Genomic DNA, 18,703 nt, shown 5'->3' with positions numbered 1-18,703 from the left:
TACAAGCGGCTCAATAGACAAAACTCTGAAGTTGCAGTATTTTACGGCATAATGCAGTTGCGAGTATTGTATGGCATAATGCAGAAATATATTTATGGAAAATATTGGGGAATAATATGATTACACTTGTACACGCAAAATCATTCAAATAACAACGATTTTGTAGGTTTTGAACCATATTACGGGCATCGGAGAACCAATCACATACATGTTCAAACGACCAAGGTATATATCCCATATTTTATTGTTTGAAAGCATTTAACTTGGTTTGCTTGGGGTACAAAAATACTACCTTCATTTTGTTTAGTAATGCAAAGAAATCTATCGACGTCTATTTGAATGTCATCACCTTTGCATATACATGTCTGTTCTTGTCCAGCATTGGGAATAAGATATCTGCAGATGGAATTTCAAAGCCGCTGCTGTGACCCAGGTCAACTGTCTTGTTTGTCAAATAGTCTACAGTCCCAGACTCCAAATTCAACAATACACCTGAAGTATTGATGATGACAGGGTGGTTATCAGGTTCCATCTTGTTCAGAACAAAATCAGCTGTCATCTCCAGGATGTCCATGGTTTTCTCGGTCAGGGCTCTGACTATCTCAGGACTTAGAGTTTCGTTATCAGATGATGACATCATAATGGTTGCAATATTATCCATGACTTGATCAATGTTGGTCACAATTGCTGTGAAAGATTAATCTTCAATTAGCAACTTACATGTTTATAAGCGTATGTTTAGATTTTCAATCTTTTTCAAAATGCCATTGTCAAGTAATTCAATTGTTTGAGAAAGAAGATCATAACACATAAACATGGACGTCAATAAGTTACTTGTCTACCTAGGGGAATATATTCAGCATATCTCAATAAATTATGGTAAAACTTTTATGACGATATCTGAACCATAACAAACATAACTGCTAATTAGTGACAGTGTCATAATATTGAAACGGTGAAAGAGGATTGCATGAATGGATTAAATACGAAACATACTACTATTAAGACTTAAAAACGTCACAATATATCTTTCTTCTTCGGGTATTGACGACTCATGTTAAGTACAATCTCCTGCAGTTCATCGTCTGTTTTCAGAGTACTCGATCGAGAAATTCCCTTCACAACGAAATAATGTAGTATTGATATATTGATATATATATATAGATATATATATATATATATATATATATATATATATATATATATATATATATATATATATATATATATATATATATATATATATATGTATCGGCCTCCTTGCATTCTAAAGCCGAAATCGGCTATTGGAGCCTAACAAAGAACCCGTAGTTGTTCGAAAATCAACAGCATCACAGGCTATGTCACTTGATCACGGAAATGGCTAAAAAATTATCGATGTGACGATTCATTTATATTATCATATATTGCATTGTTATCAGGGAAAACCACAAAGTAGATTTAAAAAAAAAAACTCTCTAAGAATGAGTTCTCTTTTTTCTTACCTTGAGCTATCTCTTTTCTCTCTTCCAATGTTACACCAAAACCTTGTAGATTCTCTGTGATATTGTACAATTTATCCATTTTCTCTTTGAGCTGAAAGTAACAAAGTAACATATAATTATACCTTCAGGACACATTCCTTTCATCCTTCAAAAAGTCACGCGAATGCCCAATCATGATTATTTCTGCCTTTATTACAAGTGTATTGATTTAATGCTACCAACTTACGTAATTTTGAGTGATAAAATACAGCACTTCGGTAACTTTTCAACTTATAAAATATTATAAAGTATCTCCACTAAACTTGGGAATGTGTTCGGCCAGGTTGGCGGTTATCGGAAAATCTATGGCGATGAAATCTGTAAGTTATGCTTTATGTATTAAACCAATTTGGTGATTTTCTGCATGGGATACCGCTAGAGATAACACCACGAAATACTCTTAGACTAATCTCTCTGTTCCCACACTCTTTCTATTTGCCAAGATATATATATAAATCATACTGTATTTTCTGAAGTACGAACATGAAAAAATCGACGATTAGAAAAACTGGTAATCTCTATAAGTGCTGATAACCTTTGAAAATAATCAGTCAATCGCGAAGCAATATTCGTATACTACTTCGCCGCCCAGAAGGGTAGGTTCACATCAGTCGAGCACCTGACAGCGATGTCAGGATAAACGCCTCAAAGTGACACAAACTGAATTAATTTTATGAGCGTAATGTTTGCTACAAGTTTAAAACGTACCCAGAGTATTTTACTTTCTGAATTATACTGAAAGATCACTTGTCACTGGCTGAGACCAAGTCTGGTATATGATGATATAACTTATGAATTATCCAATGACGTAATTTAGTCGAGTAAATGAATGTTATGCAGTCAAGTTTTATAACAATACTAGTAGACAATTGCAATGTGATAGAAGGCATTCATCGACATTTGCATAAAACTAAAATAGCTTAATCGTGGCTTGATTCGGGTAACATCTCTCGACTTGTCCCACTTCTATTTAGTAAGTGGATTATTTATATTTTAATTGGCGCAATTTTTTGTATCTACAATATAAGTGCTTTTGATTGAATATGTTAATTGTTTTGCACCTTATTTGGATTTAAATTAGTCGTGGGATGTCTTTGAAAATATATTTCCTTTCCTGACTTGATATCACGGTGTCCAAAAGTATAATTTATAGAATATTTTGTGATATTAAATTCTAATTTCATTCACATTATTATTCATGTATTAGTCCTCAAGGGATACATAGTTTACAGCTCACAAATGTACAGAATAATTTCTTTTTAAATGTACACAAAACCCCTGAACAATGCAAGTAAAAGCAACGAAAAGCTACTCAATTAGAACTTAGCATCGATTTAACAATCTGACGGGATAAAACTCTTTCAGTATCGAATTTTGGAGCATTTGAGACAATGGTATATTCGACCAGATGGGACATGTCCCTTGTGGTTAAATGTGTAGTATGAATGATGTCACTGTGGAAACTGCATAAGATTAATATGATCTGTCGTTACACATGACTTGTTTCATACCTGTTCGTCAGAGACACTTGTGGTAGAATTGTCAGGTGCTAATGCCGTTATTTGTGATATCACTGTACATGTAAAGCAAATGAGTATGTTAGAAAGGAGATAGTCAACATAAAACAGAGTCATGTATAAACTGTTGGCGTTCAAATTTATCATATCATTTTGTCAGTAAGTAGTTTATATTCACAGAATGTACATTTCAAAGTCATTTAATTTGGTACATTGACACAATTTAGGCAATGTAAACAAAAAGTGTATTCAGATAACGTTAACCTGACCTACCCTAAACATTTTTGAAATATTTCAAACAAAAAGTTAAATTCCTTGCGTTGTTGACCTTCATGTATATCTGTTTTCTTTCTGACCAATGTTTCCTTTATTTTGGGGTCCAAGCAATATTTTTGCAAAAATGTAAACAATTGAAAAGGTAATTTAAGATGTGTGTGTGTATTATTATACTTTTTCTTTTTCTTCCATTGCTTGTGGTACGTCCCCACCAATCCTATTCTTCAAAAGTTCGGTTTTCGAGAGAGACGGTTTATGAAAAATTGGTGCAGTATCTAGATGTTTGGAAAATTATAATTTGTTGTCTCTACTTACCATCGATATGTATAGGTACCATGACTTGAACTTCACATATATGCAGGAAATCCATTCGACCCTCCAGTTGAACACTGACATATCGACCACTGACAAGCCCATCACATTGAAAAGTCAAATTTTCATTATTGACTCTGTCTGATCCAACTAACTCTCCACAACGGGTATTTTCACCAATGTTATCACTGTTTCCCACTCTCACTTCGGCATTTAGAAGTCGATAACCTACAAACCGGATAATAACTGTTTTGTGCATATGATCTCATGATTACAAACGAAATTTTCAACTATAATAAAAAATCAATTTAAAAGTATGGATATATTCTATTCATTCATATGTAATTGTTATGACACGTCACTGTTGTAGAAAATAAAAATAACATTGCTGCACACTGAAGTCTCGACAGTGTATTGTTTTGAATAACTCATTATGCTAAAAGGCTATTGAGGTTAAGCCAAAAGGTAAACCAATTACATTAACTTACTTGAGCCATCCTTGCGATTAGTTACAATGACCTTATATACATCATACGACTTTCCAAGATCAACTTTCCACCAGGCATCCTGATCGTATTTGGTATGGGTGCAGCTTTTCAAAAACATGTCACTTTCGGTATTGCCATCTATAGCATTGCGTGCATTTGAGAAATCATAAAACTGGCTACTTTGAGAAGCAGTCCCGACCAAAGCAACATTTTCAAGATCAGGAGATCCTGTACAAGGAAATATAAACATATTGGAAATGGAGCACTACTGTAGAAGGATTTCTGAAGGATGGTTTTATCATAGTATGTACCAGATTTAAACTGAATGCCTTCCGTAAGGGTAGTCTTGCAATTGCGTGTACAATAACAGCCACAGGCATTATTGGAGATTAAATCCATGTACGGGGCTGTGGTTATGAATATATGATATGATATATATATGGTGTTCCTTTACCGAGGCTATTGTCACATGGTATATTATATAACTTTATTACTATTGCTATAGATCCATTGTACAACAATGTTTTTGAGCTTCCCAAAGTTTTCAAAGTAACATGGACATCAGCGAATAATTTCAGAAATGGTGCATGGAGCGGGGACTTGGAACAAAGACGATTGAGCAACTTAGCAAAGAGAACATTGGATCCACGGAGATAATAGCAGCGATGGATGACGATGATATCAACGAAATGTCCCTACCACTTGGGCAGCGGTGTATGCTGAAGCGGGCAAGGCGGTAACTAAAAGACATCAGAGTTGAACAACCGGAGTCCAACATTAGAGGAAAGATCAGTCAAATCAGCGGCACGCCTGCAACACCCACCGACAGTAAGCCCATAACAACAAAAGATCTAGCAAATGATAAGGAGCTGAATAAGCTGTTGGAAAATCTGGGAAGCGAGGACGATTTCCTGAAAAGTGTCCTGTCAGGGGGCGGCACTGCATCACTACACGCTGCAGACCTGCCCGAAGCTAAAGGTGAGCGAAAGCCATTCTTCATACCAGATTACATTACTCCATGGAAAGGTACATTTAACGACGTGGACGAATCGGAACTTACCAGCGAGTCGAGGGGGACACACAATTAGTAATTCGTAAAGCCGGACAAAAAACAAAATCTGATCATGTCTCGCTAGCACAATGGATATCGGCAAATGCCGTATTCTGCGGAAAATGATTATGAGTGGCATGTTCTCAAAAAGTCGACATCCTTGCCTATCTCAACCACAGAGTAACTGTCGGGACTACGCCCAGAATTTTACAACCTCATCAGTGATGATTTACGACCACGAATATCGCAGAAAGCAAGCAGAGACCAACGGAAAGTGGGGCGAAGTTGATTTGCACCTGTCCATATATCACATAGAGCACCGCACAAACCTAACTACATATATGACTAGGAGCAACGTCATTATCCACAGTTGTGACAAAACGGGGAAAGAAATATGTTTCGACTACCAGAATCCTTCAGGATGTGGTCAGAGTAAGGGAGCCTTCAGTATTTACAAGGGAATCGGGTGGTGGGTCACATTTTACAAACCTGTTCTTGGGGGAGGGTCATATTTTGCATTACAATTAATATTTGTGGGAGGGTCACATTTTACAATCCGTAGTTTTGTAACAAAATTGAAGATTCAATTTGTTTTGTGTGTTGTGATATGTAAAAGTGAGATGAGCACTCAACATTTCTTTTTACGAGTACTTTACATGCCAAAATACAAAAACAAAACTACATATATTGTAAGAGAATTGTTTAATAAAACGATGCATTTTGTTGAGTGTACGATCTCACTTTATCACTCTGTCCGTGAATGTTGTTCTTAAAATATGATGGTGATGGTAGCAGTGATGATGATGATGATGATGATGATGATGATGATGATGATGATGATGATGATGATGATGATTTAGTTTTGAATGTCATAGAGAACACTGACAGTGATACATGTACTGACTCAAGTGGTACCAGTGAGTCAGATTAGAGTGAAACTGATAATGGCAATACTGAAGGTGATGATGATGATGATGATGATGATGATGATGATGATGATGATGATGATGATGATGATTTGATGATGATGATGATGATGATGATGATGATGATGATGATGATGATGATGATGATGATGATGATATCAAGGAAATTTTACAAGTGACCAGATCAGACAGAGTGTGCACAACATGGAAAGCACGTTTTAGATACTAACTAGATTGTGTACAATTATAAGAGTAAGGTCACTGGCCAGGTTTTTTTTACTGTTTGTCACTTTATATGTACAAATATTGCTTTCTAATACAGAGTCAAAATCATTTAATTTGTATCTATACATATAATGGGAATATTGATTAACGTTCAGTATATGCAATTGTTATGGTCATGTTGTACAAAATGGGACAAAGGGGAGGGTCACTTTTTACAAATGAGAATGCGGGGGTCATGTTTTTCTTAACAGACCATGTGTGATTTCCTCCGGCTCTCCCCCTTAAAAATACTGAAGGCTCCCTAAGTGTAAATTCGCCCACATATGTATTGAGAATGGATGCACCCACATTTTCAACACTAACAAACGTATACCCATCCACCTCAAGTTGGGGGCGCTCAACAATAGGATGTGATTACTAGTCCATTGAAAAGCTGCATCAACATTTGGGAAAGAGAACTGGCAACTGATTTCGACCGCGACTTTGTTATTAATGGTATTGAAAATAGTTTCGATATAATTGACTTAGATAGTGATTTACAACCATTGATAGGAACAATTACCCATCTTTGACAAACATGCAGTAGTGAAACAAATTCGCGAAGAATTAGCTTCTGGGAATTATGTTGAAGTAGACAAAAAACCACCAATTATCAGCAGTTATAGGGCAAAACCGAAAGAGGGCACGTCAAAGATACGTCTTATACATGACTGTAGTCAACCTATCGGACATTCTGTAAACTCTTACTCAACAACTGAGTCCTTTAAAAAATATGAGTCAAATTTGTGTAAACAAGGCTCTTATCTCTCGAAGGTTGATTTAAAGTCAGTGTACAGAGAAGTCTCGATCAGCAAGTTTTCACAACAGGCTACCGGTTTAAAATTTAAGTTTGAAAATGAAAACCACTGGACCCATCTTAGAGACACATGACTACCCTTTGGAGCAGCCAGAAATATTTAATCATGTAACGCGGAGCATAACACGAATGATGCATTGGCATGGCTACAATGCAATTATAGTTTACCTTGATGACTTTCTTATTATCGCTGATACACAGTTCGATTGCATGCAGGCATATAGGAAACTTTGTGGCTTGCTGAAACAATTAGGATTTTCCATTAACTGCGACAAGGTCGTTGAACCCACTCAGAGCCTCACATACTTCATTATAATGTAAATAATTATGTAAACAATCCATCACACGCCAAGCATGACTGTTGGAAGGGGGACTTGTTGAAATGTATCTTTTATCTCATTTCCATGACTTTCTTATTATCTATACAGCTAAGTGACGTCTGTGTTCATCATTTACTCTTCATCTATCTCAGTTGACAGAGCAATCTTTTACTAAAGTTCATCATTGATAAGCTATGTGGTCTTATCGATATACAAATGTCTTTTATTCAATGTCTAGCTATTTTCTTGTGCTTGAAAATTCTATATTTAGTGGTACATGATTATATACCATGTGCTACGATATCAAATGTTTTGCATATGACAGAATTGTATCTATGTTTTACTTTTAATTCTCATAAAAGAGAGCAGAATGTTATATTTCCATTTTTATTTTTTACGGCTTGGTACAAGCCTTGGAGGAGAAATAACAAAGTCATGAATTTGTAATTACCGTGTTTGGGTTCAGACATGACGCTGTTTATATATGTCGCCAAACACCCAGTTGGAGAGAATCTTATTATTGCAATATGTGGATATGACGCAACTAAATACTCAGGTCACTCCTCCCGTAGAGGGGGTGCAAATTTTGCATTATTAATAAAACATCAGGGTGACTGGAAATCAATCGCCTTCAAACACTATGTAAAGTACTCTGCTCTACGCACTCGGTTGGTGAAATACCCTCACATAGCCTTGCTGTTAACCGCTACTAACGGGTCAGCATGGGAGATATGTTGCAAAGTGTATCATAGCTTGTTTACCAATTAATTGTATTAAACCTAACATAGTGTAGTACAGCATGGTATGATATGGTATGGTATGGTATGATATGGTATTGTATGGTATAGCATAGTGTAATATAGCACGGCATGGCATGGCATAGCATAGCATAGCATAGTATTGCATGGCATGGCAGAGCATAGCATGACAGCGTATAGCACAGCATGGCATAGAATATCATAACACAGAAGTTATGGAGTTGGTCGACAACACAGGGGCGTGTAATATTGCATAGATTGTTGTTTTCCAGGTCTACAGACAAAATATAACAACCTTTGGAATATATATTCCTACCTGTATAGGGAAAGAGAGAAGGGAAGACACGATTGTCGACCCTGTATGAACTCCTCTGTACGTCTAGCTATTTTGAATAACCCGCTCGTTGCCGATTGGCTGCTCGAACTACGCCTACGTAAAAAAGACCCCCTAGCTTACCTGAATATTAGACGCATAGCTACAGTAAGGAATGACTTCCGCGTTCGAAACAAAAGGGATTGTTTCATCAAATTTACCGTATTTCGACCCAAAACGTATTCATGGTTTATACAAATCTTTTTGGCGATTTATGGTGGACCGAGTCAGCCTAAATATATTTTCTCTTTCTGGAAACGAAGTGTCAGATTCACAGTCACATGTGAGCTAATATTCCATTCCACCATTTCCAGGATGGTGATATTCTAGTCTAGAATGATCATACTACAAAATAATGATGTTATTATAGGTATTTATGATATTCAAAAAATACCGGTACCGGTATCGGTGACTTGTAGAATAAACGTATTACACGTGACTGTGGTCAGATTGGTGCACACCAGGAGCCTTAATGCAAACACTCTAGCAATAAAAAGTGCCATGTGATCGTTGTGCAAGTAGTGTAGAAGATGTCAACAAGTCATTCTCACACTGTGGCCTGCTAAATCGTTGTCAATTTCTAACTATGGTTGAAAAGGACGTGATTTTTGCGGCCGTCATGGGCCACAGTTTTCTACTGTTAGGCCAAGCTGGCACAGGGAAGACTACATTGCTTAAAAAAGTGTGCAATGTTCTGACGACACAGCAGAAAAAGTCTGTGAAAATGACAGCGATGACAGGGATGGCGGCTTCTCTCCTGCCGGGAGGAACAACTATACATCGTTTGATAGGCCTCATGGATGGCAGATACACCAGTAACCATCTGGCAGAGAAAATCTTACACGATGACGACTATCTGCCGATAAAGAAGAATATAGTCGAAACAGATACCATAATTATTGACGAGGTATCACAGCTGTCAAAGAGAATATTTACCCAGGTAGGTAATATTGAATGACGTCGTTGTACTATTGACTCGTGTGGAGCTCATACTGTAATAAGATCATGAATCTATTATTGAGTCAGATATACCACTTTTGTGAAATTAGACTGTAGTGTGTGGAAATACATCCTTTTGCCTTCTACCCTATTCAATCGACAGGGGCAACAATCATTACGTTTGACTAACGTAACCAAGACACGCAATATTTTAGGTTTTTCTTTTTTATAAACTTGCTATAAAACTGCTTGTGAACACAAAGTTGCCAACCATGATGGGGGGGGGGTGTAATCTAATATAAATCAGGAAGGGTCCAGGGGAATAGTTTTTATTGTGATCAGGTCCTAGAAGTTATTATTATATGATATAATTGTATAAACTTCATCACATTTTAGTTTTTACACAAAACTTTTACTTTAGGATTGTACATTTTATAATCTGAGTTCTATGATTCAGGATTACCAGTAATTTGTTTACCATATTTTCTGTTTATGTTATAGTTTGAACGCCATAGCACTACCACTGCCACAATATATTCTTTAAAATTACCATAATATATTAGATGTTAGCAGTGGTACAAGATGGAGCCTTCCCATACAATTACCCCATACATTTGTACAAATGAAACTAGCAGTGCTTTTTTTCTAATTTGGAAAAGTTTATTCTACCCTTTATATTATTTTAAGTGTTCCTTCTACCCATTTGAAGTTTAAAGAAAAGGTAAACAAAGAACAAAAATAAACTCTTACAAAAAATTCAAAGTAGGAATAACCATGTCAAACAAAGCTATAAACCTGGTGATATTTCCTACCAGGTTTATAATGGTACATGATTTTGTGAAACATTTACAGCTACAAAGACGTATTACTGATAATTTCCCTTCCACAACCACATAGTTCTTCTTTGATTTGAGTGTCACAGTTGTTGTTTGTCTGTTTGTGTTTTAATGTTTGATAATGTTATATATAAATATATGTACTTTGTATGCAATTAGTTTCATAGCAGATTCAGATAAAGTGCTTTAAGCTCATCACAACAGGTTACTTCTTGCGTTCTCTGCTCCCATTTGAAATAGATTGAAGAAGTTTGCCGTCATGTGCGTCATAGTAGCCTTCCATTCGGAGGTGTACAGATGATTCTATGTGGCGATCTTTTCCAGTTGAAACCAGTCCCAAATATTATCTATGGTGACCGTGGGGAATTTTTCTTTGAAGCCAGCCATTACAATCAACTAGTTCCCCACCATTTTGTGTTACAAAGAGTACACCGACAGGAAGAAGGTATTTACAAATGTTATATTATCAACTGTTAAGACAAAGTAATTAGTTTGACAAAATTGTGAGATAGGAATAAATTACTTGCAGAGTATTGTTACTGTTATGATAAAATATAATCCAATTATGTTAACAGGTGACCTTATCAATGCAGTTAATGAACTCTCCAAGGGATGTGCATCAGAGGAAACAGTAGAACTTCTTCATCGTTTGAAGAGGCCATTACCCCCTGGATATGAACCTGTGAAACTATTTTCTCTCCGTTATGATGTTGATAGATGTAACTCTGATAACTTACTGGACATGCCAGGTATGCAATCTAATATTTGCCCATGTGATCTCCAAATGTGTGCAAGGAGTATTTCACACAAAATTATTAATTTATTTAAAATGAGCATAAAAGTTTGGGAAAGCAGATGTTTTCTACCATTATTTTCTTTCTTGGTTTCTTGTAGTATTATACAGTCACATCTTCAGAAATACATAACAGTTTAAAAATATTTATAAATGCGTTACATTTATGTGGAGTAATTTGGCATAATAGTAAAATATTGGAACAAAGTAGATGACTACAAGGACACATTTTGTTTCAAATAAAGGAGTGATGAAGAGTTTAATTATATATATATATATATATATATATATATATTAATAGATTAAAATACTGAGTATGATTTATTTACACTTTGATTGTGCATACATGTAAGTCAATCTTACAACTTTTTTTTGTAGATTGAGGGCATTGAAGTGTTTTCAGTCCATCATATTGTGTATGACAGGCTGTATTACATTATGTAATTCCACATGTCTGTTACATTCACACATTACTCATTTTCCAGTCACCTTTGTGCTAACTTCCTTTTTCTAGAGTCAGTGTAGAAGTTAAATGGCTTTGCAGCAGCAATTCCTGCATTTGACTTCCTTCCTCTGGACTTCAAAGACTGGCCAAGTATGATAGTATTAGCTGTACTACAGTATGTGCTGTAGTTAGGGTGTGTTGCATTGCCATTATGAAGCCCTCGCATTTGGCAGAAATGGTTCTCAACAATGTCTGAATTAAATCTCGCAGGTACTACACCACTGCTTGGGTACTGTTGTAAGTGTACCTTGCATACTGCTTGAAAGGCCAGCAGCATACATTGTGTGTCATCCAAGCATTCAGTAGAAGGCAACATCTTCTGTCTCTTGGCAGGTGAGGTACTGACATTTGAAGATACTTCCTGTCGCCACTGTGTAAACCACTGATGTGCTGATTGTAGTTTCAGGAGTCTGTCGTCTCCCAGAGTTGACACCATTCTGTGATCTCTGAATACTGATATGATTGTGCTTGTTTGCCTAAGAAAGTCAATAGCACTGTTCAGATGAGTACCATCAGGCAGGCTAGCCTGATAGGATTCCATCAGATGTAACATGTCTCCATTCAACATGTCTTCAGCAAGATGATTGCGCATCTTCTCTGCATTAGTGGGTGTTAAGTGACTATCTGAAAGCTTTGCATAGATTGGTCTACTGTTGACGTCTCTGTCCCATTTGACTGCATTTATCCATTGGTCCCATTCAATACGTAGGCCATTTTTCAATAATGCCCTTTTGTGCTGTCCCACATGCCCACTAGCAAGGACCGAGTTTCTCAACTTCTTCATGTTATGCGAGAAATCTTGTACGTGGATAATGGATGATGTTGGATTAACTAGATTTGGACTGGCAAAATTATTCTGAGCTGGTTGACTATCTCCTGGAAAGTTTGACTTGATAAACTGTCTGTTTTCTTCTCCACCATCTTGTGAGATGTAGTCCACTTGGAAATTGAAATCTTGGAGTTTAGCAATGACATCCCACAGAATTATGTGGAGCTCTGATGCCTTCACTGATGTAGATGGGAAATGGCACACAGGAAATCTAAAGCCAGTATATCCTAGAAATACCACCTGTAGTACCTGACTCGCAAGTCGTTGTGTCACTGCTCTTTCTTTCAATATTTGTAAGTTAAAAGCCTCTTCACCCATATCAACCCATCCAATTAGTGTGGGTTTGCCACCTTTCATTGACAAAACCAAATCTTCTTGGATCTTAGTTTCATCATGTATTATACCACCTGCCCAACCATTTGGTGGTAGCTTTGCCTCTACTGCTGCTTCATACATCCATTGAAGGACATCTCTGCTGATTCCACTCTCTTGATGTATTTTATTTTTATATCTCCTAAGTTGTCTCCCAGATGGAAGAATGAGCATATTGCTGTCTTTCAGGTCATAGTATGATCGTGGACTTCTTGCCCACATATTTAAACATACACTTATTACTTTAGTGTCCCACTGCATGCCTTTCTGATTTTGTTTTGCTTTTAGGGCTTCACGCTGACTTAGAAGGAGAACTTTCATATCTTCAGGTGCTCCAGGAAAGACTTTATTTAAGATTTCTAGGAGATCACTGTGGTCAGCCTCATTCAGTTGGATTTCAGTTTTATCTTCATTCTTCTCTATTTTTTTTACCTCAGGCATGGCTTTTTTTGCCTTACTGGCATCTATTTGACAATTACTGCAAGTTGTTGATGTAGCACACCAAGATAGTATTTGTGCACAGTTCTTCGATCGAGCAGAATTTGTTTCAGAATTTTCATCCCCTTGGATGCTGATATTTTCCATTACAAAGGCCTGGTTCCCTTTATATATTTCATTAGCTGTAGTTGGAGTGCCTCTACATATTTTAAGTTTCTGTACACTTGATACTATGTCAGAAAGGCATTCATCTGTTGATGTGAATTTGGAGTTGAGTCCCCAATCCCCCAGATTTATACTTTTACCACGTATCTTCAATTGCCATGTGCTGTCTTGAATTATTACCTCCTTCATGGCTATGTTACCATTACAAATAATGTCACTTGGTACTCCAAATCGCAAATAACCATCTTTAGTTTCAAGAGACAACACTGATTTGGGTAGGTAGTTTTGCAGATTGCCAAACTCAATTGTGGAATCACCTCTCTGTCTCTTCCAAGTAATGCCTCTGTAGAGTCCGACTGTTTTAGCTGTTATCTTGTCTCTGGCAGTTGACACCTTTACATTTGGAAAGACTTTCTTGAGGATTTTGCCCACTGTAGACTTCTTTTCAGGTACTGTGGTTGATGCTGACAACAAGTATTTTTCCATGAAGTTCTTAGTATATATCATTCCATTAGGATCACTTTCAATATGATGTTGTATCCTGTAAAGAAACAAAAAGAATTATTTTGATTACTTTGCATTAATTGTTTGAAGAGGACTGGAATGCAGCTTGTGTATGTGTGTGTTTTAATAGAAAATAAGTAACAGAGGATGTTCAGTATAATCATGACATGGGGTTGTTTGCATAAGTCAGTCAAGTTTTTTTCATGGTGAATATTATAAAAAAAACATTCACCAGATATGTTGATTCAAAAAATACATACAAAATGTAACAGTTATTCTTATATTCTTAGTTGGTCATAGTTTTTTTTCCACTGATCTTGTTTTACAGATGAAGCTGTAATATACAGAAGTGTGGATTCTGGAAATATAGATTTTCTTAGAAAAAGTCGTGTTCCATCAACCTTGTACATCAAGGTAGGTGCACCAGTGATTTTAACTGTTAATCTATCCAATACATTGGTCAATGGGCTGTGTGGTAAGGTTTTAGCTACAGAGGCAGATGCAGTTTTAGTGCAGTTTCCATCCATTGGAAAAGTGACCATCAAACAGTACAACCACAGCTTCTTCTGTCCAATTTCAAAGACAAATGTGGCATTCAGGAAACAAATCCCACTCCAGCTTGCTTTTGCATTAACAGTTCATAAAGCTCAAGGCCAGACATTACAAAGAGTAGAGGTAGACTGTAGGAATATGACCCAAGCAGGCCAGATAGGTGTTGCTATAGGGAGAGCAAGTCAGAAGAAAGGATTACGTGTTTTGAATTTCAACCCAGCTCTTCTAAAACCTCAGCCATATGCTGTAGCTGCATTTTATGCTAGGGAACCAGTTGCCCTGGATGAAGACTGTCAATGTTGTAAGCAGCAGATTGTACATGGTATCCTAAATGTTAAACCTCCCGTAACTGCAAATCTGCAAGATGGAGATGAAGATGATGATTGGAAGAGTGAAGATGATGAGGAGATTGCTAAAGCCATAGCAATTATGGATGAACTAGATGGATCTAGTAATGACAGTCAGTCCACTCATACTCCAAGAGAAGGAACACCATCAGAACCTACAGCAGTAATGCCAAGTGATGAAATGATAACAGAACAACAACTCCTCCAAGAGATGTATCAGAATCCTTTCACTGCCAAACAAGAAGAGTACAACAAGGACCTAGAGTACTTTGGCAGGAGTCAAGATAAAGTCCACAGATTTACAGGGAAGCTGTGGATTGAACTTAAGTCAATATCTGATACTCACTTGTCAGGGGACAAAGTTGTAAATAAAGATTTGACAGCCTTCTATGGTAAAGTAGCCACATTTGCATCTAGTGATGGATACAAAACCTATGTAAAGGCTTTATTTGATCAAGAACCAACTGCACACCATTACCGAGCTGCTTTCTTTCTCTTCAAACATGTCAGAGAAAGTATCATTAAAATTGCTGCACAACCAATAAGAAGTAGTGCTCTGGCAAAGGCTAATGCAGCAGAAGGTAAGATCTTTGAAGATTCACCAGGTGGACGAGGTAAAATAAGATATATTGGTGGCTGGTGTATTGCCAAATTAAAATACAAGAAAAAGGAGCTAGTAAAAAGAAGTTTGTATAAGAAGAAAACCAGAACCTTGGTAAGCAAAACTGATCAGGAAGTGCGCTATCTTGAAGAACTAACAACGACTGAAGAGTATCTGATGAATCACTCAGAAGACAAAGACTCCCTTGCCGAAACCAAAAGAAAACAGAATATCCGAGGAAGCCTTTGTAATATCAGTGATTCAACATTTCATTTCTTTTCATCTCTTGATGGTCAAGTTAGAAGGCTTGAGAGCCAAGAGAATGTCAATATTCATGGTAAAGAGTTGTATACGCACATATCCGATGTACTATTGTCAAATGCAGCATTAGGAAAGAAATGGATGGAGTTATTTACTCCAGCGAGTACTGAAGAACCTAGTGGTCATCTCAGTAGTGGTGAAACAGTCCTTACAAAATCTTTGTACAAGGAGGTCATACAGAAGTTCTTGTTAATGTCCTGTGCCCAGTTTAGAAAAGAATACATCCGTGCTGCCAAGGTTAAAAAGGAAGAAGCACACAGGAAGCAAATTAAGATTTCTTCAAGTAAGAGTAGTAAGAAGGCAACCATCGCCGAGGTTTATCAAGACAGTAGCAGTAGCAAAATGTCATCACACAGATATTTCCAATCCAAACTTGAGGCAAACCCACAATACTTTGACTCCAGAGAATTCACAAAGGCACAACTGAAAGTGATATGCACGGCATATGAGGTTCCCTTTTCCATGTCCAAAACAAAGCATCAGATAGCCCAAAAATTATGTCGAGTCATTTTGTCAGTCAACAGAGTACCAAAACCTGAAATACTGTGTAGTGGTGTATCCCACGGTAGGGGAAAAAATCTGAAATATTTTCCTATGTTCTTAAAAGCATGCAATTCATTCAGTTCCATAGCTTTGTCTGATTGGCATTGTTGGTAATTATGGTATTAGTATCAAAAGCAAAGATAAATTGTTACAGACTGCTCATCGTTAAACCATAACATGTTCCATGTAATTAAATACTGACTGAAGAATGACATCATCTGTTAGAATGATATCCATTAACCGTTGTTGTTGTTTTTTTGCTTGTTCCATGTTCCAGAACCTCATTAAGCCAATATTTTTAGCATGTATCACATTGCATTGGTCATTCTAGCGTGTCACTGTGCATGTTAATGATCATAAAAAAACGTTGACATGTTATTCTCTTATATTCAGGTGCATGTTGTCATGATTTTCATACAAATATTGCATTTTGAAGGGTTATTTATCTTTCTTCAGTTCTATGTTATTACAGTAGTATCAGTAAGAAATGTCTGTGTACTCTTCAATTGATAGTAACTTCAGGGAACTTACTATATTTACTTGATGTCCACAGTGTGTGTCTAGTCATAATAGAAGATGGATTTCGATTGTATTCCTATATTTACTCTGTGACCCAGCAAAAATTTATGTAATACTTTTGAATCTTTGTTTTAGAATGGAGGCACATGAAAAAGATTTTTCAATGAAGTTACTCATTAATAATGTACACAGACATCCCTGTAGAGTGTTAGTGAATTTGAGAGATATTTCATTTACATACAAAAGGCTTGTTTCATCATTTGACTTTCCATCTATCATTTTATCATGCAGTGACTGTTGCAGAAAGTGGAAGAGATGGTGCAGGAGCAGTTAATGAAGGTGCAAGTACAAGTACCGGTAATGACATAAATGAAGGTGCAACTGGCAGTCACACTGTGAATGAAGGGGTGACCACCACACACAATGATGATGAAGGTGATAGCACAAGCCATGTCAATGAAGGTGCCAGTACAAGTCATGGTGTTTCTGTTGTCACAGCAGTTTGCAGTAGTAATGTTGTAAATAGGTCAAGTGGCAAAAGGAAAAGAAAAACCAAATATCCATGTGGTGAATGTCATGATGCATGTATTGAGTCAAGTGTCTACTGTGAATGGTGCCAACAGTGGTATCACTATGTCTGTATAGGGCTACAAGGAGATGAAGATTTCTTGTCAGATGAGGAGGAATGGATCTGTCAGAACTGTTTACAGATGAATTGATAGGATATATATTCTAAACATCACCTATAGTGTTCTCTGCTAGATGGAGAAAAACATGAAACTGTTGTGAGAACACTCCAAATTTAGGCTTGCAGTGAGTCATTCAGTCATTCGTTCGTTTGTTTGTTCATGCAAACACATGTCAGCTACAAACATAATAGTTAGAATAATGAATGCAGTATAAAGTGAGTTTGTTAAACAAAGAAACAATTTTTTTTATTTCTCGTTTTCGGTTACATGTATACCACTTATGATTGTATGTCGTCTATTGTGTTTATTTTTATTTTTTTCATTTAAAATTGCAGAATCCTAAACTTAGACTCTGTGATACACCATATTTGTGTGATAATAGCACATACTGACTACTATTAAGATTGTGTTTACTGAACACCATCACCAAACTTTCAAAATCAATACATGGTCGATAGGGTAGGGTAGAAAAAGAGGTCACCACTAAAATAATGTACAATGTGACTGTTCACATAAAAATATATGATAATAAAAACATATGTAAATGTTATGAGTGAATAAGAGTACTTTGCAAAAAGAATTTATATATAGATATTGAGAGTGAATATAAGTGATTCCAATACTGTGCAAAAAAAAATTAAAACATATCAATATTGTGAGTGGTTATCCCCTATGTTGTAAGTACATTTTAGTCAGTCATACTTGTCAAGTGAGAGGATTAGCATACATACAAATGCATACATGCATGTACATACATACATACATACATACATACATGCATACATACATACATACATACATACATATATACATACATATGTACATACGTACATACATACGTACACACACATGCATACATGTACATACATACATACATACATACATACATACATACATACACACACACACACATGCATACATGTACATACATAGATACATACATACATACATACATACATACATACATACATACATCCATCCATCCATCCATCCATCCATCCATCCATCCATGCATGCATGCATGCATGCATGCATGCATGCACGCACGCACGCACGCACACACACACACACACACACACATACATACCTACATACATACACACATACACACATACATACATACAT

At 36.5% G+C, this 18,703-nt stretch overlaps 1 protein-coding gene across 1 annotated transcript; it reads left to right on the top strand.

Annotated features, from left to right (window-relative positions):
• Positions 1 to 8,590: 8,590 nt before the first annotated feature.
• Positions 8,591 to 18,288, top strand: LOC144451594 (uncharacterized). The gene is made up of 5 exons (XM_078142481.1): positions 8,591 to 9,565; positions 10,641 to 10,845; positions 10,976 to 11,149; positions 14,335 to 14,420; positions 17,181 to 18,288. The coding sequence occupies exons 1-5, from the start codon at positions 9,212 to 9,214 to the stop codon at positions 17,181 to 17,183; spliced, it is 822 nt and encodes a 273-aa protein (XP_077998607.1). The 5' UTR covers positions 8,591 to 9,211; the 3' UTR covers positions 17,184 to 18,288.
• The last annotated feature ends 415 nt before the right edge of the window (positions 18,289 to 18,703 follow it).

This window comes from Glandiceps talaboti, chromosome 21 (genome assembly GCF_964340395.1).
Source record: "Glandiceps talaboti chromosome 21, keGlaTala1.1, whole genome shotgun sequence".
Taxonomy (NCBI): Eukaryota; Metazoa; Hemichordata; class Enteropneusta; family Spengelidae; genus Glandiceps; species Glandiceps talaboti.
Note: the sequence above shows the minus strand (reverse complement) of the source record. Positions and strands in the feature narration are given on the sequence as shown.

Coding starts and splice junctions, on each gene's coding strand:
- LOC144451594 (XM_078142481.1), top strand. CDS start 9,212: ATGGTTGAAAAGGACGTGATTTTTGCGGCCGTCATGGGCCACAGTTTT. Junction 9,566..10,640: donor CAAAGAGAATATTTACCCAG/GTAGGTAATATT, acceptor CATTTGAAATAG/ATTGAAGAAGTTTGCCGTCA. Junction 11,150..14,334: donor TAACTTACTGGACATGCCAG/GTATGCAATCTA, acceptor CTTGTTTTACAG/ATGAAGCTGTAATATACAGA.